The 26,213-nt window shown below is 39.0% G+C and overlaps 1 protein-coding gene across 3 annotated transcripts in view; it reads right to left on the bottom strand.

Moving 5' to 3' along the window:
- Positions 1-26,213, bottom strand: part of DLG2 (discs large MAGUK scaffold protein 2) — a 982,636-nt gene that overhangs the window by 845,165 nt on the left and 111,258 nt on the right. For all 3 annotated transcript variants that reach the window (XM_085593066.1, XM_031505123.3, XM_085593076.1), the window contains one exon: positions 15,976-16,118. In XM_085593066.1, coding sequence (XP_085449192.1) covers positions 15,976-16,118 — 143 coding nt within the window. The remainder of the gene's footprint in view (positions 1-15,975; positions 16,119-26,213) is intronic.

Raw genomic sequence — 26,213 nt, 5'->3', positions numbered from 1 at the left:
TCAAAAGACTGTATCCCTCTCAGTTGTCAAGAGAACAGGAATCCATATGTGTATTACCACACAGTGCTTAGGACAAGATCTAGCCCTTATTTCAGCCTTCCAGTACATAGAGAGGCCACCAGACAGCTGGAGAGGGACTTTTGACAAGGGCATCTAGTGATGGGACAAGGGGGAATGACTTTAAACTGAAAGAGGAAAAGTCTAGGTTGGGTACTAAGAAGAAATTCTTTACCAAGAGACTGGTGAGGCACTGGAACAAGTTGCCCAGAGAAGCTGCAAATGCTCCATCCATAGAAGTATTGGTGGCCAGGTTGGATGGGACTTTGTAGCCCAGTCTACTGGAAGCTGTCCCTGTCCAGGGCAGGGGGTTGGAACTAGAGGATTTTTAAGGTCCCTTCCAACCCAAACCCTTCTGTGATTCTAGCTCAAAACAGGAGAAAAACCTAAAAGTACTATGTACTGCATGATAACCTTGCAGGAAATATGCTTAAATAAGGAGTCACTCAGATAAAGTGAATTCTGATTTATCTCGTGATGTGCTGCAGGTCCATAGCAAATCCAAGAATAGAAACCAATCTCTTGTCTCCTCCACTGGCCCACACAGATTCTTCCTATTTACACCTCCAGAGAAATTACAGAGGAGGAAACTATCCACATTTCACTTGAGATTAAATTTTGTGTCTTTTTTTGCCAGAAATGGTGAAATTAAGTCAGTCTACTCAATATCAGTAATAAAACCAGTTCCATTTTGAGAGCAGGACTGATGTATCAGAAAGTGGTATTTTGGATAACCAGAGGTGTTTTACACTAATACAAGAATATAAAGCCTGCATTAATTAAAAGAAAAAAAGAACCTCAAACCATCAACAAAAATACAAAATCAAAGCCTTGAAGAATATTGTAATGACTTTTACTTTTCAAGATAGTTTTGCTAGAAGCTTCCTAAATCTTGTTTTAGCCAGAGCCATAGGGAGGGGAAATAAACAGTGGTTGTCATTACAGTGGCAAGCTGCCTTGCTAAGTCGTGGCTGCAGAGCTCCATAATCATATATACTCGTGCTGACATGCAAAAAGACTGCAGCTAAACAAAACCTTTGGCAAAACATTGTGCCATATCTCTTCATCCAGCTTCTCTCCTACAAAGCATTACAAAGTGCTTCACACCAATACATATCAAAGGGAAAGGACCCAAAAGGTAATTTAAGTAGAATGAATCAGGTCATTAATCTGCAGATTAGAGCATCACACTCCCTGAGCTGATAATCAGACAACAAAGTGAAGTAAAAGGGAAAACAACATTCCCCAAATATTTTGCAGAACGTTGCACTCCGTGCTTGACAATTTCCTTTGTGACAACTGTCACAACCTCAGTGGTGAAAAAGAATCTTTCATTGCCTAATGGAGAGATGGCAGAAACCTCTATTTTATATGAGGATCCAAGAACTATTAACATTAGCCATTTACCAAGGTTATTAAAAAATTATGGACTGTACAGGGGTTTGGGCTTCTATGAGCAGAAAAGCATAAGGGCTACTGAGACTTAATTAAATAAATTTCATTGTCAACTGCAGTTGACACCAAGAAAAGGTGCAGATGCTTAGGTACCAGGCAATGCCAAGAGTTTCAGGGAGGAAGCCTCCTAGTCTGTGTAATGCCCCTTCCATGCTACTACCTTGCACAGTCCATATGGATCCTGAACCAGGAATCCTTCAGAGGTACCAGCTTGGGCTGACCTGAGGAACAGTGCCCTTGTCACAGCTCACTGAGACCAAGGTCCAGATCTGAACACTATCAGAAGAGAAACCCTGGATGAGGTAATAAATCCAGTCTAAAAACTGTCTGACTGCAACAGCTCATGCTAAAGCTGTCTGCCACTCTGTATTTGCAATGTGTCCACGCAGCTTAGGCAAGACTTTCTCCTTTTGCTGAGATGTATCTGACGTCAAGGAGGCTGGTTTGGGTAGAGATGTACACACAAACTTGGAAGAATGTCAGAAGAAAAATTTGAAAATACTTTCACTGTTGATGAATATTTGCTTGAAACACAAAGCAAATCACCTTTATGGCCATTACTGTACAACCTCATTAGCAGGGGCTCAAATTACAATTCTGGTTTTATTCAGAAACCTTATAACAACTTGGATGCTTGTTAAAGCAAACATAATACAGCTCTGTGTACTATTCTGTATATTTTGCTGTCCTGGTTTCAGCTGGCATAGAGTTAATTTTCTTCATAGAAGCTGGTACAGGGCTGTGTTGTGGATTTAGGATGAGAATAAAGTTGACAAGACACTGATGTTTTAGTTGTTGCTAAGCAGTGTTTACACTAAGTTAAGGACTTTTCTCACACCAGCCCACCAGTGAGAAGGCTGAAGGAGTACAGGAACCTGGGAGGAGACAGCCAGGACAGCAGAGCGCAAATGTTCCAAAGGATATTCCATACCATATGGCATCATGCTTAGTATGCAAGCCAGGGAGAAAGTTGGCCACAGGTCACTGCTCAGGCACTAGCTGCTCACTGGTCAGTAGTTGGAAGGTTTAACCTGTTTTATATATTCAAAATCTTTCTTATTGTTGTTATTACAATTTTCCTTTCCATTTCTGCTCTGTCAAAAAGTCTTGTCTAAAATCTCAAGTTTTACTTTTTTTTCCCCCCGATTCTTTCCTCCACCCCACTGAGAAGGGGTGAGTGAGGAAGGGGCTCATGTGATGTTTAGCTACCTGACAGGTTAATCCACAACAGCAACCCCCATCTTGACTATCTATTGCATTATTACCACCATGTGGTTAATACCACTTTTCACTAGCTTATAACAAAGTTGAAGCTAAGCAAGATCACCTTCTTAACACGTTTCTGTGCAGTATTTAGTCAAACAAGGGTCATTAGAGGTGGCCCTAAAAAATATAGTAGATTCTAATATTGCACTTTTAAACGCTGTGGGCAAAAATGTAGTTTCTACTATTAAGAAAAATAGCTTGCTATAATCAGCAATGTTCATTATTTGGAAACATCCCCACATCTGTTTTCTTAACTATAGCTAACTAAGAATATTCTTTTGAATATCTGTGACCAGCATCCTGATGCCACTTCACAAAGGCAATCCAAGCCCTCATTTTCTTTTGGCTGAGCTGAAACAAAGCCCTGTGAAGCCGGGCACAAAGACTGGTTTTCCAAGATCATTACAACTTGAGCACTCCTTTCTGTTCAGCATTGAACAAGGATGCCAGATCAGTATTCCCCTCTGTGTGTGATGACTATCCATAGAACAGAGCACCAATACAAGGAGGGGTTTGGTCCTTGTCCAAGGGTAAGATGATCACAAACTGCAACCCAAGAGTAATATACAATGATTCTAAACCTCAAAAGTAACAGAACTGTTCACCATGAATGCAAAGATATCTGTGTATATCAGGCACATTCCCTAGAAGGGGAAAAAAAACAAGGAATCCAATAAATAAATTGATATTGATTTAAGAAGCAGCATTAATAAATACACCTATGACTGCAGAAGATGTACTGTTTTAGGCCATAATGTATTCAGCATCCTGAATACTCAAACATCTAATTACAGGCTTGCTGCTGACCTAGCAAAGATACCTGTGCCGGGAGTATTTTCTGTCCAAAAAAGTACAAGATATCTCAAAAAAATAATACTGATTACATAAGTAAAGGCATATATCTGTCATGAATCTTTCTACTGCTTAGGACGACACAGAGTTGTCAACTTTGTTACCTCTGCTTTTCTACAAACCGCCACAACATCAAGAAATGTGTGAGAGACAACACCAGCTTGGTGTAATGACTGACCTGAAATCTCTCAAGGGATCCTTTCACTCCTTCTTATGGTAATTAACAAATTCATGCAGATTAAACTTGTTTTAGTGGTTCATTAAAACAACAATAATTTAAAAGTTACCATTGCTTTGTTTACACCAGAGTTTCAAAAGTTGCCTTCTTAGAAAATGGATTTAAAATCCACTATGTCTGTTACTGCTAATTCCATTTTTTTTCCAGCTTGCACAAGAGCTGTTTGACTTACCTCTTCTCAGAAAGAGACACCATGACTACTTGGATGTGCTGAACTAAAGCATATATATATATATATATACACACACACAACATACACACACAGTGAGAGGGCACAGCATTTCTGAAAACCAGGTAGGCTCTACACTTCTACACTTCTGGAAAGAGCTGGAGGACCTGGGAAAATGTCATCACTTTGGTTTGTCCTTCCAGAGAAGAAATGTTATACAACTAGAGCAATGAACTGAACACTACTATTTGGGCTATAACTGTTGAGCAACAAGGCTGCCCTTGTGTCAGAAATGCACAAGAAACCAGACGTATCAGCTGACATGCAGCCAGAATGCTGAATCCACTCAAAGTCACAGAGATCTATTTGCAGCTTCAATCATTTTTCCCCACTGGTATTGTGCAAGTCTGTGCATGTTGATGAAAGTGTGAGATCCAGCTAAGGTGACATTTTTTAGACATGAGATATTTGAACTATAATAAAAATTTCATTTCAGAACTCATCTGTCAAACTAGTTTTTTGGGTTGGGGGGCAAATAGGCACCACACAGAGACATAAACCAATACCCAGCACAAGATCTCTTTTGCGTTAATACATGAGGGTCCCTTTCACTTCAAGACAAGAGAAACTGGAGAAGCAAGAACAGTGGGACAATATTGATTAAGAGGAGGAGAATATTGTAGCAGGGATGTTTGCTATGACTGCAACCAGCTCTTCTTTCAGGACAAAACACAGTTTTGAAGATGAAATGAGATAGTCACACAGCTCTCCCTGAAAAGCTTCTGTGCACTGGGGGTGACAATACCACCAAAATTCCTCACTGAATATGTCATGAAGAACTGAAGAAGCAGATGTGGAAGTCAAGAGTTAGTGAGGCACAGGAGTAGACATGCAGAGAGATGACCGACCTTAGGAATAAGACAAAGTGGTAGTTGGTGGTGCAAGGATGGAAGTTAACAGAGGTTTCCAACAGCAAGGCAAATATGGTTAAAGAAATTCGCTCAGAAAGAGATCTCTATGAAAAGATTGTCCATTTGGATAGGTAAATGGATCAAGATTACGTAGAAAAAAGAAACATTCCTAAAGGGTTTTTTCAAGAAGGAGGAGAGTGAAAGGGTGAAATCCACTCCTTCATAGTACACAAAGGGCTAGACAAGTGCTTAATTCACAATCCAGCTAAAAATTATAAAGGCAAACAACCAGTAAATTGTCTCATCTCTAAACCAGGGGCAGCTTTCACAATAACCTGTGACAGATTAAAGTGGTATGAGTGAGGATCAAGGACAAGCAAATGTGTAAAATGTACAAGATGAAAACACATAACATCCCATGTTTCAATACTTGTCTAGTATTTGTAACCGTACTATAAAAAAACCCAAACAACTGTGGAGATAAATTATATTTTCAAGTTGATAGCTTACCTTTAATTTACCAGGTTGTTACTCTGGGGATTGTATTTATGACTTGCTAAAACCTGAAAGCATCTGTTCCAGATTATAAAAAAAAAAACCTAAACAAAAGGGGCTGGATATTTTCTCTTTCATATATATATTTATCTTACTGAGAAAAGATACATTCATCTATCCAAGAAATCACTCCTAGGATGACTTTTATGTGATCCAGAAGTCTTGGGGTGATATAATTCTTTATTCTTGGGAGCTATTTAAGAAGCATTTTAATAAAGAAGTATTGGTAGACTGCAGAAATATATAATGGACTCTTAAGCCTCTCTATGGAGACCTGTGTCCTTTGTACATGGAGGGCAGTGAATTCTCTTGCTTAGTTGCTCAGATTGGTGAAGAATCAGAGTTAATAAATGTGTGAGACAAATTGTTCTGAAATATTTTTAGAATGAATCTTAACTAGAGTACATTTGTCCCTGAATATCAATTTTACAGAACTCTTACAGCTTTATAAGAAAAAGAAGTCTACTTTAGGAGCTGATGTACTTGTTTTTGCAGGTAGCTAAAATATAACTTCCCAGAGTCTTATTAAGAAACAACAAATTATATCACAAACTGTTCAGAGGAACTACTAGATTGTGGAAGAAGCCTCTTGGGAAATCCTGATATTTTTATGTTCATAATTTTTTCAGACTAATCTGGTATTCCCTTGTTGAAATATATCATGGTTTAGGAAAATTATTTTAGAAAAAATATGTTAAAATTGCAAGAGTTGTTAAGTGATATTTTCAAACTAGATCTATCATTTTTGACCTTGATACACACAAGTGGAATTTACACAATAGTCTGACCTCAATGCTTATCATAATAGAGACTCACAGCTTAATTAAAAGTTTGGCTCATTCTGTATGCTGGTTTATACTCAGGCACATTTTCATTGGGGAAAATTATTGTTTCTGGTCCCTCGCAGCTGTTCTGGCCTGCTCCCAATCCTTTGCAGATGTAATAACAAATCACAGATCAAAAAACTGCCTGGAGGTTGTTTGATAGGCATATTATATAAATGTGAAAAAAAAATAAACCCAAATAAACTTGTTGTGGAGGATGTGACTCTTTCACCGATGCTGATCTGGTTTAATTTAATATCAAGATCCCAGATCCATCCCACTAATGTCAGTAGAAAACAATTATTGAACTAAACAATCAAATCTCCCTGTCAAAAAGGACATATGAAACCAGCAAGTCCTCTAAACCCTCATGCAGGGCACACCAACATGATTGTGATATTAAACTAAAATCATAGAATCATAAAATATCTTCAGTTGGAAGGGACCCACAGCAGTCATTGAATCCAACTCCAGGCCCTGCACAAGACAGCCCTAAGAGTCACACCATGCTCCTTAAGGTGTTGTCCAAACACTTCTTCAACTCTGTCATGCTTAGAGCCTTTGAAGTGACCACTTCCCTGGGGACCCTGTTCCAGTGCCCATCCACCCTCGAGGTAAAGAACCTTTTCCTAATAACCAACTTAAACCTTCCCACACACAGCTTCAGGCCATTCCCTTGGGTGTTATTGCTGGTTACCAGAGACAAGAGGTCAGTGCCGCTCCTTTGAGGAAGTTGCAGACTACAATGTGGTCTCCCCTCAGTTTCCTCTTTTCCAGGCTGAACAGACCAAGTGCCTTCAGCCACTCCTCATACGGCTTCCCCTCAGGACCTCCTTTGGACACTCTCCAATAGTTTGATATCTTTCTTATCTTGTGGTGCCCAAAAGTGCACTCAAAGTGAGGCTGCCCCTGTGCAGAACAGAGTAGGACAATCCCCCCTCCCTTGCCCGGCTGGCCATGCTGTGCCTGATGCATCCCAGAACATGCTTGGCTCTCCTGGCTGCCAGGGCACTGCTGACACATGTAGAGTTTGCCATTAATCAGGAACCCCAGGTCCCTTTCCCCTGCACTTTGAAAAAGTGAGAGGAAACAAAGGAAAAGACTTTTCATCATGAGCATGTCTAACTATGCAAACGCAAGGAGATGGCAAAAGCAGAATGATGTCTAGTTCCAAGCCTTGTCCATGGGACAGAAATTGTCTGTTTACACAGTGTCATGATATGTATGTTGCCCTACTCTCAGCATCACAATAGCATTTCTGCCCATAGGATGACACAGTTTTGGATAGATACAACTTTGTTTAAAATGGAAACATTGGCCTGACCATATTAAAACACATTCAGAAACACCTCTAAAATGACATTTAACAGACGCTCTGGCACTCAAGTTATTGACAAGCTACAGAACAAATAACAAATTTATAAATAGACACTCAGCATGGATACCAAGTATGGGCAAGGCATTTAGCTGCAGCTAGTAATAAATAAGGGTTTTAATAACGCAGTGACTTTGCAGTTACCCACTGCTAAGCATTAGCAAACCCAGTTAAGAAAAAAAGCAAAGTGTATAAAATAATCTCTTCAAGTAAAGAAAAGATTAACAGTGCATTTAAAAAATACAAAGTTACTGTATATTAAAAAATAATAAACACAGAGCTAATCTTTAGCATTGTTGTTCAATAATTATCTAGTTAGGGTTGTTACACATCCTTGGGTGCAAAAGGAACATGACTAGCAAAACACATACCAAGATGTCACTCATACTGTACCCCTTAAAAAGACTGCTGCTGTCTTGAAGGAGAACCTAGTGCCAAATAGAATTACTTGGGAATTTACTCCAGCACAAAATCAACCCACAGACACAAATTGCATTTGATCAGATAAATTTATACTATAGTGCTGAATCTAGTGAAGAAACAGATGCATAAAACTCAATGTTTTGAACCCTTCTAATAAAACATTATGGTTGATCATACCTAATGACTCTTGCATATTAAGTATAATCACTTAAACAGAATCAAATGTGGCTCCTGGGAGTAAATCAAGCCATACAAATTAAGCTGTACCCAGTTGCAAACAAAGAAAACAAACAAAATTCCAGAGAACAGACTGAATTTTCATAGGCACACGTAGAAGGGGATGAAGTTTCATGTTTTTTAGACAAGCTGTTAGTGTGAAACAGATTAACGGTTTGCTAATTGCTTCAGGCAGAAGATTTTTAAGTAAGGGTTTTACTACTGGAACTTTTAACAAGCCAGCACTTAGAGGACAGAGAAGTAATTACAGTGTTTATAATAGCTGGGTACAGGGATAGTAGGCACTCCTGAAGCAAACAGATATAAGAAGATTCATTTTGCATGACACAATTAAATATATTTGCAAATCAAGCCTCTCAACATAAGAAATGCATGAAACAACAGGAATTAAATGATGAACTGGAATCTTTGGGGACCATGTTAAAGCAATGATCCCACATTGTGCTGAATGATGATTGTGCACATGAGATCAGGGTGTGATGATCAAACTTGCACAGCAACTACAAATGATTATCATTCAATATGGCAGAAGTACCTGCATCACATGCCCTATAAGTAAATAGTCTTTTCATGCAATGATACAGGAACTGGCAGACCTTCAGTTGCCAGATTTATATGTAAGTGCAACAGCAGAGTGTTCTTTTCCTTCACCTCTTTCTATCTAGATAAAGGGCAAAACACTGCTGACCAGAAATAAGCAACACTGAAGATCAAATTAAAGACTACAGTGGTTAAAACAAGGGTAAATTTATGTCTTTTAATGAGTGCATGGAGCTAAGTGCAAGCCTGCAGTTTCAAGCAGTGTTTCTATTGTCATACTAAAGAGCAACTCCATTTTTGTTTTATCAGATTAATTCCTCCATCTAGGTAATATTTTTGTTCTTCATTATTATATTTTCTAAATATCTCAGGGTTTCAATTGTACCTATCTAGACAATGCTTGAGCAAAAGGCATCCTTTAGCTACTGACTGCTTACTGCAATGCAGAGAGTCCTGCCCAGGAAGAAAGCTTTTTTCCAGGCAAGTGACCATAAGCTGAGGAGCTGGACTCAGACCTGCATACTCACTCTCAGGCTGCAGGAACCCACTAATACTGCTGCAGAGACAGCAGAGATGGAGGATACCTTTCCCCAGATTCACTTGGAACTGGGAAGGGAGAAGGCACTTCTTGAAGCATTGAAAGACCTGAATTTAAACCACATTCAGCTCAATCCCTATCTCACAATTTCTAGGGGTGAAAAGAAATGTCTTCTTTTTCCAACAGGGACAATTTAAGAGCCATAATTTCAAGAAAATGCTTTCAAGCTGTGAATGCTAGTCTTATAAACCTTGGTCCAAAGAAGTAATGAGGCTCTTTGGCAGAGGTGAAATTATAAACAAATCCTGTCTTCATGATTTCCAGCAGCAGATTGGGCACATCCCCAGTCAGCTGCGGTGAATACCACGCTGAATGTTTATAAAATAAGGTAAGGCTGAATTTCCAAGCACTGAACACTTTCTGTACTTCTAGTTCAAACAAATTCAGATTAGACTTGCAAAACAGCTAGAGCACCCAATATAAGGCTTAGTCTTTTCAAACTCTTTTCTGAGCATCTTCTCCTGGCCCCCACAGGAAGCCAGGCACCAGGCTACATGGACAGATAACTATTGCTAAGTTTAAGCCAATGTAGATGCTTTATTACTGCAACTTGCAATGATTCAGCTTAAAAGCATTCAAGATCCTCAGAAATTCTGGAGGCACATTATGTTTGTAGTGTCACATCTACACAGCCATGTTTCCTAGGTAGGTGCCTGGCATTTGTTTGTTCCCAAAATGAGCTTATCTGGACCATACCAATTAGCTCAACGTCTAAGCACTGTCAGTATCCACAAACTCCATGTCTCTGTCATACCTTCACAACCTGCTCATTTAGGTGAACTCCAGCTACACTTCCTCCCCTTTGTGTCACCAACCCTCCTACTGAATGCAACATCCCACATTTCCTAAATGCAGTTTAAGAGGAATGAACATACTGCTCCCTGGGACATAGTGGGCATTTGGAGTTCTTAATTTTTTCTGTTAAATCCTCCCCCTTCCAGATTTAAATAGAAGTATGGTGACAATGGGGAGGTGGAAAAGAGTGAAGAGAAAACAGGGAGAAGGGCTTTGCATTTATGACTTTTCAACACTGGTGTTTGTGCACTTGCTGGGGAGGGAGCATTCCACCCTTAGGTATGCAAAAGACGAAACAGCCTAGACCTTAATACTTGTCAGAACAGTAATAGCTATAAACTCTAAGTTACAAAGCCATGTGTCAGTACTCTGTCCCAATAAATATTTAATTATTCCACACAAACAGGTAACATCCCAACAAGAAAAAGATAAATAATATCTGCCAGCACAATTCTTAGTACACTCTTATGGGTGAGAAGAGAAGTACTATCAGCTCCTCTCTGGTCAAGAAAGGAGCTGTACATGGATTTCCACATCCTCAGAAAAATCCTTACCAAATAGCTTCTTCATAAGGAAAAATGTACCAACAGCACCTTTACACCTGTGTTATGAGAGAGCTCTAGCTATGGTCTTATTTACAGAATAGAGATCATGATTCTGGACCTTAATCAGGATAAGGTACCAACATCTTGATGAGGCATATTTTAAGGGCATGACACCTTGCCCCATATTTGGAATTCATTACTTACTAGTTTACAGGTCTATGCTGTGTTTTGTGGACATCAGTCCTGAACAACTGTTTCTGCCCAGGCAGTGCCCCATAGATGGTTGTAACTCACATCTCCATACAGTGAGATACCTCAGACACTGTAATTCCCAGTTCCCTTCCATTATTTAATTCTTAAGTTCTCTTCTCAGACTTCACATACAGTCCTTCAGGAAGTACACAGACCAGTAAGAAACTAAAACCTGCTGCTCCCAAATCCTGAGTTAGTATTTTCATTAAAACATAAATCTTGCAAAGTAGTCTCCAGATTTTTTTTTAATATAGTTGGAGATATAGTGCCTGAGATATCAACACTAATTGCTTTTCATAGTGCCTCAAGGATTTTTGTTTTAGAAACTAAAATATTTCACACCTCTAAGTATAGCTCCTTTGAGAAGAGTCTAAGACAACTAAATATTTGCTATCCCAAAAGACAAGATTTTTCATTACAACCTAGCATTTGTTGTTATAGGGGCATGTAGGGCACTGAGCTCTGGGATCCCTGTCATGAGAAGGATGTGGATCTGTAGGAGCAGGTCCAGAAGAGGCCAAGAAAACAATCAGAGGGCTGGAGTACCTCTCCTATGAAAAGGAGGTTGAGAGAGTTGAGTTGTATAGCCTGGAGAAGAGAAAGTTCCAGAGAGACCTCATTGAGGACTTTCAGTACTTAAAGGGGGCTACAATAAATATGGAGAGGGTCTATTTACAAAAACATGTAGTGATAGGACAAGGGGTCATGACTTTACATTGAGAGATATTAGGTTTAGATTGAATATTATGAGGAAGTTCTTCACTATGAGGATGGTGAGATACTGGAACCCAGGAAAGCTGTGGTTGCCGCATCCCTTAGAGTATTCAATGTGAATTTGGAGGTGGCTTTAGAAACCTGGTCTACTGGAACATATCCCTGCCTATGGCAGGGGGAGCTGGCACTAGATGATTTTTAAGGTCCCTTCTAACCCAAACCATTCTGCGGTGCTGCATGATTCTGTGATGTGTTTAAGTGCTTTCTGGAACAGGACTGAATAAAACTTTATCCATGTCTTCTGCTATTTGAACGAAATATAATGGGCTCTAATTCTCCTTAGAGAAACTCCAGTTTGTCTGTCATCAGGAAAGACCTTCCATCAGTGAGGAAATAAGTTACCTACCGAAATAGTTGACTCTCTACTGTGGGAGGTTTTATAGAACAGAGTAGGTAAACATGTCAGGAATATCTCAAATGCGGTTGATCTGCCCCAGAGCAAGAGAATGGACAACAGGGGTAATTTAGGTCCTCTCAAGAGTTATGTTCTAGAGTTCCTACATCATAATGAATGTGCTGGACTTTCATTTAGTGCCCAATATGTTACATTCCCTGCTTTCTATCTGAATATATAAAACAAAAAAAAGCCTTTGCAAAAAGAACCAAATAAACATTTCTAGTGAATCTGAACATGGCCTAAAAACTGTTTTATTGATTCTGAAACTATCCACCAACTTAAGCTTTATTTACAGGAGGGAAAGCAACATGGATAAATTCACACCAAAACCACATTCATATGGGTCCTTCTTTCTTCCTTTTCATTAACACCCACCCACTTGAATTATTTTGGTCTATGATATTTACAGCTCTGCCAGATACATTGACACATATATTTAGTCTCTATAGAAGGCAAAATGCAATAATAATTGTGATGACAAGAAATACTGCATTTTTCATCTGCAAACTTTGAAGTCACTGTTTACTCTGACGGCCAACAAAGCTGTTAATGATGAAGTGAAAAGCAAGGATGTGGTGTTTAAATACATAGGCCATACCTAAACATTTATCCATTTCATGTGTACTAGGATATCCTTCAGGATTAAAACCTAAATAGCACAGAATATAGCTAGAAGCATGCAAGTGGAAAAAAAAACAAAAAAAAAAAACCAAAAAAACCCACTAAAATACATTCCACTGACTTTTCACTTGCTTTTACAAAGGCCATTCAAAATTACAGTCTCTGAGCTGAGTCTGGGAGACATCTCTCTTCTCAGGCACTCTCTGAGAATGATAGGAGATTATAGGATGGTCATGATCCTTTCACATCTATTTAAAGAGATGAAGATCCAGCTCCAGTATGATGTGAGATCTAGCACCAGTTTGCTAAAAACCACTATGGTAATCACAGGTGCAAGATGGCAAATTTGTACAGTATTGCAAACGACCAAACACCTTTTATCTAAAAATCTATATTTTCAGAAAAGCAAGTACATAAATACAAAGGAGGGCTCACAGAGCACCTGTGCTGGACACTAAAGCTTCTTTCTTTTTATCAATAATTAAGACAGAAAAAGAACCAATTTATATTGAAAAAATTGCATACAGACAGCCAAGGAAGGTTTTCAGTGGAAGACATGAAAGGAGGATGACGTCTGGACTTTCTGATAATCCTTGGGCTTAGAGTGCTGCATCCAGCTCTGGGGTCCTCAGCACAGCAAGGACATTGACCTGCTAGAGCAGATCCAGAGGAGGTCACAAAGAACCTCAGAGAGATGAAACACATCTCCTATGAGGAAAGCTAAAAGAATCGAGATTGTTCAGTGTGGAGAACAGAAGGCTTGGGAGTGATGTAACTGCAGCCTTCCAGTATCTGAAAGGAGCCTACCAGAAAGCTGCAGAGAGACTTTTGACAAGGACATGTAGTGATAAGACAATGGAATTGCTTTAAACTGAAAAATGGGAGGTTTAGATTAGATATATGGAAGAAATTCTTTAGTGTGAGGGGGCAGAGGCACTGGCACATGTTGCCCAGAGAAGTTGTGGTTGCCCCATCCCTAGAAGCGTTCAAGTTGGATGGAGCTCTGAGCAACCTGCTCCAGTGGAAGGCATCCCTGCCCACAGGATTAGATGATCTTTAAGGTCCCTTCCAACAAAAGCCATTCCATAAGTCTACGATTCTATGAAAGAAGGGAAACTTTTTCTTTCCAACTTTGGGACACGTAACTGAGGATGGAAAAGGAAGTACAAAACAATCATTTCCCATGAGGGATGGACCATGAATAAAAGTTGATGTGATATATTGGATTATTTGATTACATTTTCATATGGTAATTTTTCATAGAAAGCAAAAGGCTATCTTGGATTTGTACAACAGCTTGTACATCCAGCTTGCAAGAATCAGTTCTGACTCAGAACTGCTGATAGTATGTTGGGCTGTCATAAGGAAAAAACCAAAAACCTACACTTCCAGTCTCTTCTGCCTGCAATTGACCCATAAAATATATATGATTATATATATGCGTGTGTATATACATATATATTTTTATATATGTATAAACGTATATTTTGGTTATATATATACACATACATATATAAAAATAAATAAATATATATATATATATATATATAAAATTGTTCTTCCATTACCCTGATGAAATTTATGGAAAGACAGCAAATTTGAATATGGCACCCTGGACTCTGACTGCCAGTACCCTGCCTTAGAAAGGCTATTCCAGGATATGCTATGGTTTTCTATTGTTTTCCTTTCAATCAGAACATTTTTTCATATAATGAGAAAAGTTTGGAGTTGGCCCTGTATCTATTATCTTCAGCATAGAATTTAGAGTTCAAATTCCCCTGTATAGGACCAGCAGCACACCTCTCTTCTTCTTAAGGAAGAAGAGGTTGAGGGTCAAATACTTCGATGAGACTGGAATAAAAAGAGAGTCTGTCCGCTGTCTTTGTCAGATGCACCAAAAGATAACAGGAACACACTTTCACCATTTTAAAGCATAAAGATTTGTGCTTAAAAAAAAAAAAAAGACAGATATTAGCTGTCTGTGCCTTCAAACTGAGAGTCAAATGTTAAATCATTTATGGGATATATCCGATATTAGTGTTAAGACTCATTTGTTCTGATTTCACTCAAAACCAGAACGCTTGTTCTCATTAATTCTGCAAGTTTCTTTTGCTAATTAATTTTTACAATAAATTTCTTCATTTCTTCTGAGAGTTTTGTTCTAGCCACCTTCAATTCTGATTTATCTTTTTGAAGAATCACATCTAAAATGTCATGTAGAACTACAATTTCTATCTGAGTTTTACATTGTTAAAAAGGAGGAAAGCTCTTAAAAATAGTTATGCCTGTGGGAAATTTCTTGCTAACAACTTTTAAAACTTGAAATGCCTTACTTACCATGACAACAATGAAAATATTTATACACTTCTCTGATTCTGGTCTGGAGATTTGCAGTTTGCGCTCCATGCCCACCCTATTTCTGTTTCACTGTTTAAGAACAGAGCAATGCATTGCTTTCTTCTGTGGGGTTTATTTTCATCTTTGAAGCACAAATGTGGGTGGAGGCAAGTAGTTTAGATTGCTAATATAGTTAATAATAATCTGGAGGCTGGCAAAAGCAGATTAGAGTTGGGAGTGAAAAAGGATTTGAATGCTTGCATTGGCTACAGGAGAAGAGCAAAGGTGTGCAACCTTCTATGTATCTGTTGCTCATGCAGAGACTATTTTGGTTGATCTCTGTGAACATGGAATGTGGAAATGTTCGGCCCAATGTCAGTCACAGAAATGTGAAAAGTCCTATTAAATTTTTTACGCAGACTGTAATCACTGGACTATTAATAACCTCAGTGGTTATCAGCAAGTAGAAAACATATATTCTCTTTTGGGGGGTAATCACAGACACCAAGTATCAGATAAAGTACATCAAGGATGAGAAAACAAACGTTTTCTACTTTCCCTTTGACAGATTGCAATAGAAAGGATAAAGAAGTTTGCGACATAATCAAGATCAGAGGGATAACACTATATGTATATATATATATCCCACACCCTAACCTAATGCTTTAATTAACCCATCCTTTCAATCTTATACACCATTGCATGGCTTTTCTCACTCAATACATATATTTTAATTCTTAATCTGTTAAATTACCTCCTTTTTTTTCTGCAGATTTTCATGGTCTGTAGCAGATGTCGTCTTCTCCCATTTCTCTGCAACTTGATTTGCTTCTTCTATTTTTTGCTCATAGCTTTTCTGGGAATTTAGCAGTGTCACTTCATAGAACTCTTGAATATCTGTTTGTAAAGAGGAACAAGTAAAAGACATTATTTGTCATATTGGCTTTGGCTCCCTGGTGTTTTCCTTTGATACATATTTACACATTATCATCATAATGATAAATATGTACTACATTTTTAGTAGAAAGTACAAGAGTTTAGAAAAACATTTAGACATTTTTTTCTAAAATTTCTATGAGATTCTTGAGTCATATTCTCATTTTTAAGAGGCCTTTAGAAAAAATTATAAAAACATAAAGGAATAATATTATAAGAAGAGATTAAAAAAATATGTTACAGGCACACCTGAAGAATATCAACAGAACAAACCCTTTTACAGGGAGAAGTCACAGATTGCTTTAACCAGTAACCTAGAAACTTGCAAATGTAAAATACCTTAAGAGAAACTTGTTGACACCCATCCAAGGCACCTGAATCACTCTCAGCCCTATCGGCAGGTGCATTTGGTAATTTTTTCAAGTGGGGTGCACAGCTTGAAGGAAGACTTTGTGGACTCATCACTTCAGAATTCTGTTGCCATTCAGAAGTGGCTGGGTAATGTTTGGTTTCAATCAAGAATAAGCAATAAGCTAGGTCTTAAAATATCTTGTTCAGATGTTCCTATCACATTTCTTTCCATGGGGCATGATCAGATATGCAAGATCCAGCAGTGAAAACAATTTCATTGAAACCTGTGCACATAATGACTTAAGGAGATGGGGGGAAAAAAGTGTTCCCTTCCTTGGGCAAGAAGTTTTCAGTCAGATGGTCACACACAAAAGGTGTCACATTGTCTAGTGAGATAATTGGCTTATCAAAGAAAAAATAAACTGTACGTTATTTGATTTAATAACCATGGACTTTCTCCTGGATAAGAAAGAAAAAGATAGATTGGATCTACCTGGATACTCCTTGGGACCTCAGAGGTAAACCTTTCTATAGGGTTTGTGCTTGTCCTCACAGTCTCTGGCCAGATATCAGAAGTCTCTCTTGCCTCTCTTTAGGAACAGCTAAAGTTGAACTTTTCTTCTAACTCCTTTTACAACTTTATAACTTCTTATGTATTCTATTTGTCATGTACATCAAGAAAAAGAGAATCACAGAATCATTAAGGTTTGAAAAGACCTCAAAGATAAAAATGTCCAGTCTTCAACTAAATGCCACCATGCCCACTAAACCATATCATGTAGTGCTACATCTACTCATTTTTTTAACACCTTCAGGGATGGTTACTGCACCACTTTCCTGGGCACCCTGTTCCAATGCTTGAACCCTTCCAGTGAAAAATTTTTTCCTCATATCCAACCTGAAACTGCCCTGGCACAACTTGAGGTCATTTCTCTTTGTTCTGTTGCTCCTTACCTGGGAAAAGAGGCTGATCCCCACCTTGCCATACTAACTTATATTTGTAAGAATTTATATTTATAAGAATTTATCTTTCATATTACTATGAACATTCAATTTCACATTAAAATTAAAACCTGTTTTTAAAACAAAAAGCTACAGGACAGTTGCCATGAGAAAGTAAGTTTCTCAATTCTTATTACAGGGAATTTTTTACAGTTGGTTTGAATGCTCCTAGTACAATTGGAACAGTTGTAATATATGGTTCAATGCCAGGTCAATTTGTATTGCAACAGCAAGTAAAATATATCAGGTTAATATCTAATTATCTCTAGATAAATACTTTACAGAAATAAGCTAGAAATTGCCCTCTGGCAGTGGCATTCAGCTGGCATCACTGATGTTATCAGGGTATTAATTGGGTTGACAGTATTCAGTCAAGGAACAGTAGAACGGTGCTTTTGCTCTAACTTTAAAGCCTATCTTGCCCGAGTGTTTTCATTAAAAATGATGTGTGAGCCACATTTGCATGTGTATGCACATGTGCAAAATAAATATTAAAACCTCAGTCTCTTTGTAAAGGTCCTTATCTATTCTGAGAAAGCCACGGGTTGCTTTTGCTGGAATAATGATCACTGGTGCACAGAGAAAAGCACTTGAGTACTTATGTGGTCACAGAAGAAAGCACAGAGGATTCACTTAGTTGGCTGCTTTGTAATTCCATAAGCTGAAATTGCCATTTCTGTGGAACAAGGCTAGCCAGAAACTTGCAGTCAGACAAGGTTTGCAAAAAATGGGCTTTGTAATTTGCTCTGAGTAAAACCTGCTCTATCAAGTAATCTCTGCTATACGAGAGGCGCAATCATACTAGATGGGGAAAAGTATTGAATACTACTGAGGATAGAATTGGAGTGAGCAGCTGTAGAATCAAGATTGGAACCACAGTCATAAAGAGGAGTCATGGGGGCATAGTAATTGTTATGTAAAATGAGCAAAATACAGTCTGTCTCCTAGTGGGGGCTTACACAAAAATAATTCAACAATAAGTCTAAAATCTTACCATAGAAATCAGAAATCATATAATGTCTTGGGTTGCAATGGACCTTTAAAACCATCTAGTTCTACTGTTGCGGGTGATAGATAAATATGATTGTTCATAAATAATACATCAGGATGAGAACAGTTCTCCCAGCTGGCCGGATGACACCCCTGCCTTTGGATGGGTCCTGGGGTGAAATGGATTGTTCCATCCCACCCCCCAAAATATGTATGGTTCACCCCACACCTCTATCCCTCCCTTAAAATATCAAGTGTCTGTAACCCCATTGGCCCATGCCTTATTCCAACCCACCTTGAAGCCCCTTTATAAGGAGGCTTTGAGGGGCCACGCGCTCTCCTGGAACTTCCTCCCCTCCTGGAGCTCCCCCTCTCCTAGACCCTCCTTTTGTCTCTCCCCTTCCCCACCCTCTCAGGCCCGGCCACGTGCTGCGCCTGGGAGCACGAGGCAGGACCCTCCTGCACCCCCAATAAAACTCTTTCCCCAAGAGCAAACTTCAGAGATCTCTGCCTCCATCCATCCACACCGTGCTGGAGCCTGCTATTTTCTACATTCTACTTTCCCTCAATGGACAGCGAAGATTATATCAGGTTGCATCAAGCCCCATTCAACCTGCCCTTGAACAATTCTGGGGATGGGGCATTTCTTACACAAACTGAATCTGTACCTAGTATTTCCTGGCACAATATTCTATCCCATGAAAACAAGTTCATATTTCATGTAGAAATGGCAATAATTGATGAAATTTGTGAGCGCAAAACACATCTTCATTTTGACTATCTTTACTGCTCCAAACATTTATTAAGCAATTAATTCACATTTGTTTAAAGTGCCAGTGAATCTCACTGGATTTTCTGTCTAACAGAATCTGTTCATTTACTTCTTAATAGATTGCTTACTTTTTTAATAAAGTCTGCTTGCTCTCCCTTTAGCCTAGCCAAAATATTTTGTCAGTTTTGCTATATAAAGATAAATTGCAGACAATATATTTTTATGTGTATATATATATTCTAGTATAAAGCAATTCTAATGATACTGTGACTTATTTTTCATAACTCCATCACTGGGGAAGAAGGAAAACAAATTTTCTGTACACCAACATGGTACAGTACATATCAGTAGCATTTTGCAATTGTCCATGGACAAGCATATCATAGCTGGCTGCATTTGGTCTCTGCAGGAAAGCTCTAAGAGTCCCCACTTCTCCTTCCTTACAGTGCAGGAGTGAGCAGGGTCTCACCTTTATAGAAATGTCAGAAAGCACTATCTGTTCCTGAAGCTGGAGACACTTCTCAGTTTGAGGCCTTGGGTTTTTTTGGTATTATTAAAAAAAATAAAAAATAAAACAAACCCACGCTCAGATTTGTGCTCATTCTAACCTCACTTTTTTAAAAAGAAAATTTAAACAAAAATAGTTTAGAAAAAGAACTGTAGCAGACACAATGTTTAACTCACATAAAAGAATGACCTTTCAGACAGCAGCTACATAAAAAGTAAAAAATATATGATCAGACAGAGTTGAACAGGCTGCCTAAACTCTGCCATTTTCTCACTTTTTAGTGGTTTGAGTGGTTTTTTTCCCTGACTTTGTAGTGGTTAGGCTGCAGCCTGCAACCATTAGCCCAGTGCAATTTCTCTTCCAATTTATATGAATTACAATATCCATTTGTGATATCTATTATAGAGCTCTGAGAGCAAAGGGGTTAAATAATATAAAAAGGCAAAAAAGGCCTAAACTACTGTCCGTCTTTTGTGACCATGGGCTTTCACCAGCATTCTAATGAGGAAAAAAATAAGATAAAGCAATACAAGTCCTCATTCATCTGTAAGCAGTTGAGCACCAGAAAGATAGAATTAAATTGAGGGGAATTCAGAAAAAGACAGATGATTAAAGGTCTGAGAGGACTAACTTCTGAGCAAAGATTAAAGGAAGAGAATAATAACAACATGTACTTTCATATTTCCTTTCATTTCAAAGCAAAACAAACATTAAGAACCATATAGTGCTGGCTGAGAAAATTGCCCATGGCCTCAAAGAGAAGCAAACCAGCAGGGTCAAAAGGCAGAGGCTCACACATGAGCTCACCAGATGTGTTCAGCCCTTTGTAATCAATAACCCACTTACAGTGGCTTCAGAATCACCGGTGGATTTGAGACAACACAATTCCATTTTTAAAAGCCCTCTTTGCTGGGAAGGGCAGATGCAGCTGCACAAGAAAATTGAGAACAATTCCTCAGTGTGCTGGGAACAAGGCAAGAATCTCTCACTCTTAGAAGCTTTCTCCTTTATTCAAGATACTCACTAGCGTGATTTAAGGTCAGAAGGGGAAGGTGATCAGCATTTGTTCCCGCTTATGCATCTTGGTGCCCTTGGTGTCTTCAGTTGTGTGAATCAGTAAATTCAGCTGGTAGCCCCAAGGCTGGATGAAGTACATGAGATAAGCTTTGGCATCTGTATGATTTCCACCCACACAGAGAAGCACTGGCAGGTCCCAAAATGCATCCCAGTACTTTCATGAACATTCAGAAATGTAGCCATCAAGGCACACACATTCCAGTGCATCAAGCAACTGGGATTATCCCAGTCTCTCTCTTTAATATCAGCTGACCTGGAGCTGCACTTTCCATGTACCAAACTGATGCAAAGGGTTAGGGAATGAAAACATCAAAAGATCCATTTTCCAAGGTAATAAAGTGCTGTAAGGACTTACAGAATGCAGTAGCCTGCCTCAAAACACTGTCAAGGTCAGAGAAGGAACTTGCTATGAAATAAACCACCTCAACAAAATACGAGATAAGCACAGATGGCACAGTAGGAAGGAGCTCGTTCCAGGCCTAACAGAGTTGAAGGTCTGGTTAGCATCCGGACAAAGAAATCCCACCGTGGCAAACTGAAAATAGAAAAACTGTTCACACACATGCTATCCCAAGTTACTACAATGGTACCTACACCCTGTGGATACCCAGAACTTTAGGGCAGTATAAAGGTGATACTACAGAAGAATGACTTGGGGACCCCCAGCACCAGGGTGAAGAAGGACTAGTAGGATGCCATGGAAACCACTGGGTGGTAATATCTTTCTACTTAATCTCTCTTACTTTCTTTCTCTTCCCCCTCTTTCTTTCCTATTTCTCTCTCTCTACCTCACATTTAATGTCAAATTAAATCTGTACTATTGATTTCAGCATATGGTCTCATTTGCACCTTATAAACATAACAAGATCATAACAAGTGCAAAATGGCTCAGCTTGAACTTGTGCAGGTTTGCAATGCAGCTATGCAGTGAGGGTGGAATCACAGAATTATATAAGTTGGGAGGGATCTTAAAGATCACCTAGTTCCAATGCTCCTGCCATGGGCAGGGACACCTTTCTCTAAACCAAGTTCTGTAATGCCCCATCCAACCTGTCCTTGGATAGATTTGCAAGATACCAAACTCAGGGAGCATAAAGGAAACTAGAGCAGAAGTGGAGATAAAAACCTCTTGCACCTCTTTTGCATTTAAAAAAGGAAGGAGAAGAGGAGCGAAGTCTGTATTCCAATAACAAACAAGACAATGCCAGGCTTTCTGATACCATCTATATTTTATACAACAAAAACAATTAAGCTTAAAAGGATAATCTTGTACATCGCTTAGCCTGAAGTTGTACCGCATGTGTCAGCAAATGCTGCTTCCCCAATGACTTCACAGTACATGTGGCCACTTGTAAAAGAGCAGTGCAAACTATTTTGTGCATCAAACCTTATCCAAAATCCACTGAATTTGCAGACACCTACCCCTACAGCATGTTTCGATCTCCACTGTGCTGACAGCTATTCCAAAAGCTGTTACCTTCATCTGTGCTCAGCAATGCAGTAAGATTTCCCTACATACATCTTGCTACCACCCCCTTTCACTTTATGTCTTGAGAGAATTTAGTAATGGCATCAAAATTCTAGTATCTGCAGAAGTTGTCTGTTGTTTCTGCAGACAGCTGCACAATTTTGCAATTAATTGTAATAGCATTAACAATGTAGAATTCCATTACCCAAGGAATGAGCTCTCTATGTATCATATTTCCATAGAACCAAACTGGGAACTGGAACAAATATTCTGTAGATTAAAAAGAAAGGGCTTGCTTGGGTTTTTTTTTTGTCTGCTTTCTAGAGGTCTAGAGCCATAGAATTCATTTTTCCTATACTGTGCCAGTGCCCTGACTTGCTCTGCAGTACAAGTCCCATCTGTTTTCCAGGGCATCCAGGGACAAGGTGGAATGGGGGTCTGAGGCAACACGCAAACACAAGCTGTTCCCTTTCTGGGAAATTTGGGACAGTCTTTTTGTCAATGTGTAGGATAGCATCTGATATGTACCTTTTAATGTTGTGTAACCCAGCACAAATGACTACTGTCTGGCAGAACAGTGCAGATCAAAATAAAGTCAGTTGTTGCAGGCTCCTGCTGTAAATCTTTTTTTTAACTAAGGGAACATTACAGTGTACGTCTAAATGGCATCATTTATATCCTGGGGAGTAGATTATGCTGGGTCAGCTTCAGCCATCTGGTCTGAATTATTAGGTAGGAGTAAGGCGAATTGTGCAGGATGTTGTTCAAGACGGAAAACTCATTCAGGCAGCACAAGTAGCAGGGAACTGATCATAGATTGTACCAGCCTGCCAGTAAAGAGCTTTAGTGGCCCTGCTGATGGAAGCAGTCCAAAGAGAGGTTAAATAACATGCTTCACTCAATGCAATTATGTTGTGTGGGTTTTTTTCAAGCAAAATGTTTCCATATTGAGTAAAACTGCCATTTTGAGAGAGGGAAGATAACAAGAAAGAGAAGTTAAAACGTATCTTGAAAAACGTGGAGTTTTCAACTAAAGCAGGTCTGTGGCACTGACCCACGTGAGAAATGGCAGAGCTCCAGTTATCAAGCTGGCTCACAGCTTCACAGTCCTGGGGAGCTCCAACCTGCCCCCATTAGCATCCCTCAGTGCAGCAGTCAAAAACACCTTGCCCATTTCAGCTGCATCTCACCCCCAGGCTACAATGTATTTGCCTTGGGCCTGCACTAATAAAGGTGGACTCAGATTCAACAACAAAGATAAAACTCAAGGATTATTTTTTTTCAGTTGGCAAAGGTAACACAAAGACATTCCAAGTCAAAATGAAATTTATCAGCCCTGCTTGCAAGGTTTTCAGACACAAGCCTTTGGTGCACAAGAAACATAGATGCCAACCCAACAGCATTATTCCATGTAGGCAGTGACACAATGCAGTGTAAGCCAGGGAAGCAGTCTTCTGCCAATTCCCTATAGTTGATGAATGCTCCTACATCTATTAAAAGCAGTATTATACTCCGGTAGAACATGTACCAAAGTAGGCAGTAAGAAATATGGCTCTGTTATTAAGCGGTCTTGATTCCTGAGCTTCAGCAAATCCCTTTTATCTGGCCTAGATAATTTTGAAGTCTCTTCCAAATGGAATTATCCAATGATCCTGTCCTTTGTACATCTAAGTTGTAAACTCTTGGTGGCAGGAACCATTACTAAGCAAAATTACATTTTTTATTTAAAAAAATTCTCTGAAATACTCTACAGGCTGTAGGAAATAACTAAATAGTTAATAATTGATGTCCAATAGTTATTTGAATATATGAAATAGAAACATACTTTGAATACTTCCAGCTTTGCAGTACATTAGCAATATTGTTTATTACAGTATATCCAAAATACAACCAGAGCTCTCCAAAAATATCTCAGCTAGGAATATGCATCTCAAAGGCAGCTGTCCAATATCCAGGGAGAAAAAAATATTCAACACAGATAGCTAGACACAAAGAAGACAAAATAATTGCTTCAACCCTTCCTATGTGAGTGATGTTCATGTTAAGTGAAAACTAGAAAGCAATTACTCAGAGTAAACTCAGTATTTAAGCCTTTTCAGTGATGATATTGAGCATATTACTACAGTTCTGCCTACACATTCTAGCCATTTATTAATAAATAAGAACTTCAGTCTGGACTGAGAGTCAAAGAAAATGTATAACACCACAATAAGCAGGACTGACAAACAAGTAACAATGGATGAGGAGAGAGGGGCTTATAAGAAAAGTGAAGATAAACAGCTTGATAGGGTCTGTTGTGATGGCACCAGGAAGAATGATTTTAGTCTGAAGAAGGACCAATTTAGACTATATATAAGAAAGAAGTTTTTTACAATGAGGGTGGTGAGAGACTGGCACAGGTTGCCCAGAGACATGGTAGGCAATCATGGAAGTATTCAAGGTAGGGTTGGATGGGGCTCTGGGCAAGCTCATCTGATGAAAGATGTCGCAGATCATTGTAGGGGGATTGGTCTAGATGGCCTCTAAAGGTCCCTTCCAACCCAAACAATTCTATGATTCTATGGATTTAAGCACTCACCACTGACAATATGTTATGGTTTAGAAGTATGGTTAATAACAGTGTTTTCAATGGAACAAGACAAAAACCCATGAGACAGGTTTGATAATGAACAGAAAAACAGTTAAAAGTGGCCACTGTAGATCTAGCAAATATTGCACTCACACCTTTTCACTCTGTTCCTGAAGCTTAAGCTGCAGGAGAGCAGAGCAGCAAGCCCCAAATCCTGTGGCAAGGTTTCCTTTTTACCAGGTGATCCAGAGCTTGTGGATCTACACACAATCTGCAAGAATCAGAACAGGATCACGGGCAAACACTGGCTGCTTTGTACTTCCACACAACCAGGCAGATAGTTGAACCTGTTCCAGGATATTTTCTGATGGAAAACTCTACCAACAGAAAGTGTAGATAATTTTAGCAACTGTTCAAAGGTGACAGCTAAGGAAATACTAAGAGGTCAAAGCAAGGCTTCCTGTCCTTCAGAACAGAGCTCTCAGAAAATGACAATTTTCTTTGAAAAATTATGGTTTGTATAAAGTTATTTTCCTACTAGCTTAAAGAGAAACTTCCAATTCTTTTCAACACTGTGTATTCCTCTGCATGTAGTCTAAAATCATGGAAACATTGAAACATTAAGGCTGGAAAAGACGTTTAAGGTCATCAAATCCAACTACTAACCCAGCACTGCCAAGTCCACCACTAAACCATGTCCCCGAGTGCCACATCAACACATCTTGTAAATACCTCCAGGGATGGTGATTCAAACTCTTCCCTGGGTAGCCTGTTCCACTGCTTGACAACAATAATATTATACCTTCAGAATGAGGCTTTATTCATTGTTTGGAGAGCTGGATTCAAAGCCACTACTGGAGAGGTTTTCCCTATTTTCTGAGCAGCAGTTAATGGTTATTACTGTGCATTTCTGCTCCTGTCAGAGGATCCCACAGCCCCACGTTTTGTCACAGCAGTCATGTACAGCCTTTCTTCTGAATAGTTCTGATATGTGGTTAAACAACTGAGTTCAATACTGGAAAACTGTATAGTTATATAATTTACTTGTGTCTTTTTGTTTGTTACTAAAATGTTCAAGATAGTCTTCCTTTAAATAGGGATAATTAGGAAAAATTGACAAAATTTGACTGTAAAATGCTCAATCAAAAGGGCAGGTGTATTTTCATCTCTGAGGAAAGAATCAGAGAGAAAAAGCATCAGATTTCCTCACCTTTCTTTTTGAATCTTGGGAAGGACCCAGCTGCAAGCCAATTTCCCAGTATTGAGGGAAATGCTGTATTCCAGACCAGAACCAGAAAAAAAGGTATATCATTCTATAA

This window comes from Lonchura striata, chromosome 1, assembly GCF_050655825.1.
Source record: "Lonchura striata isolate lonStrDom1 chromosome 1, ASM5065582v1, whole genome shotgun sequence".
Taxonomy (NCBI): Eukaryota; Metazoa; Chordata; class Aves; order Passeriformes; family Estrildidae; genus Lonchura; species Lonchura striata.
Note: the sequence above shows the minus strand (reverse complement) of the source record. Positions and strands in the feature narration are given on the sequence as shown.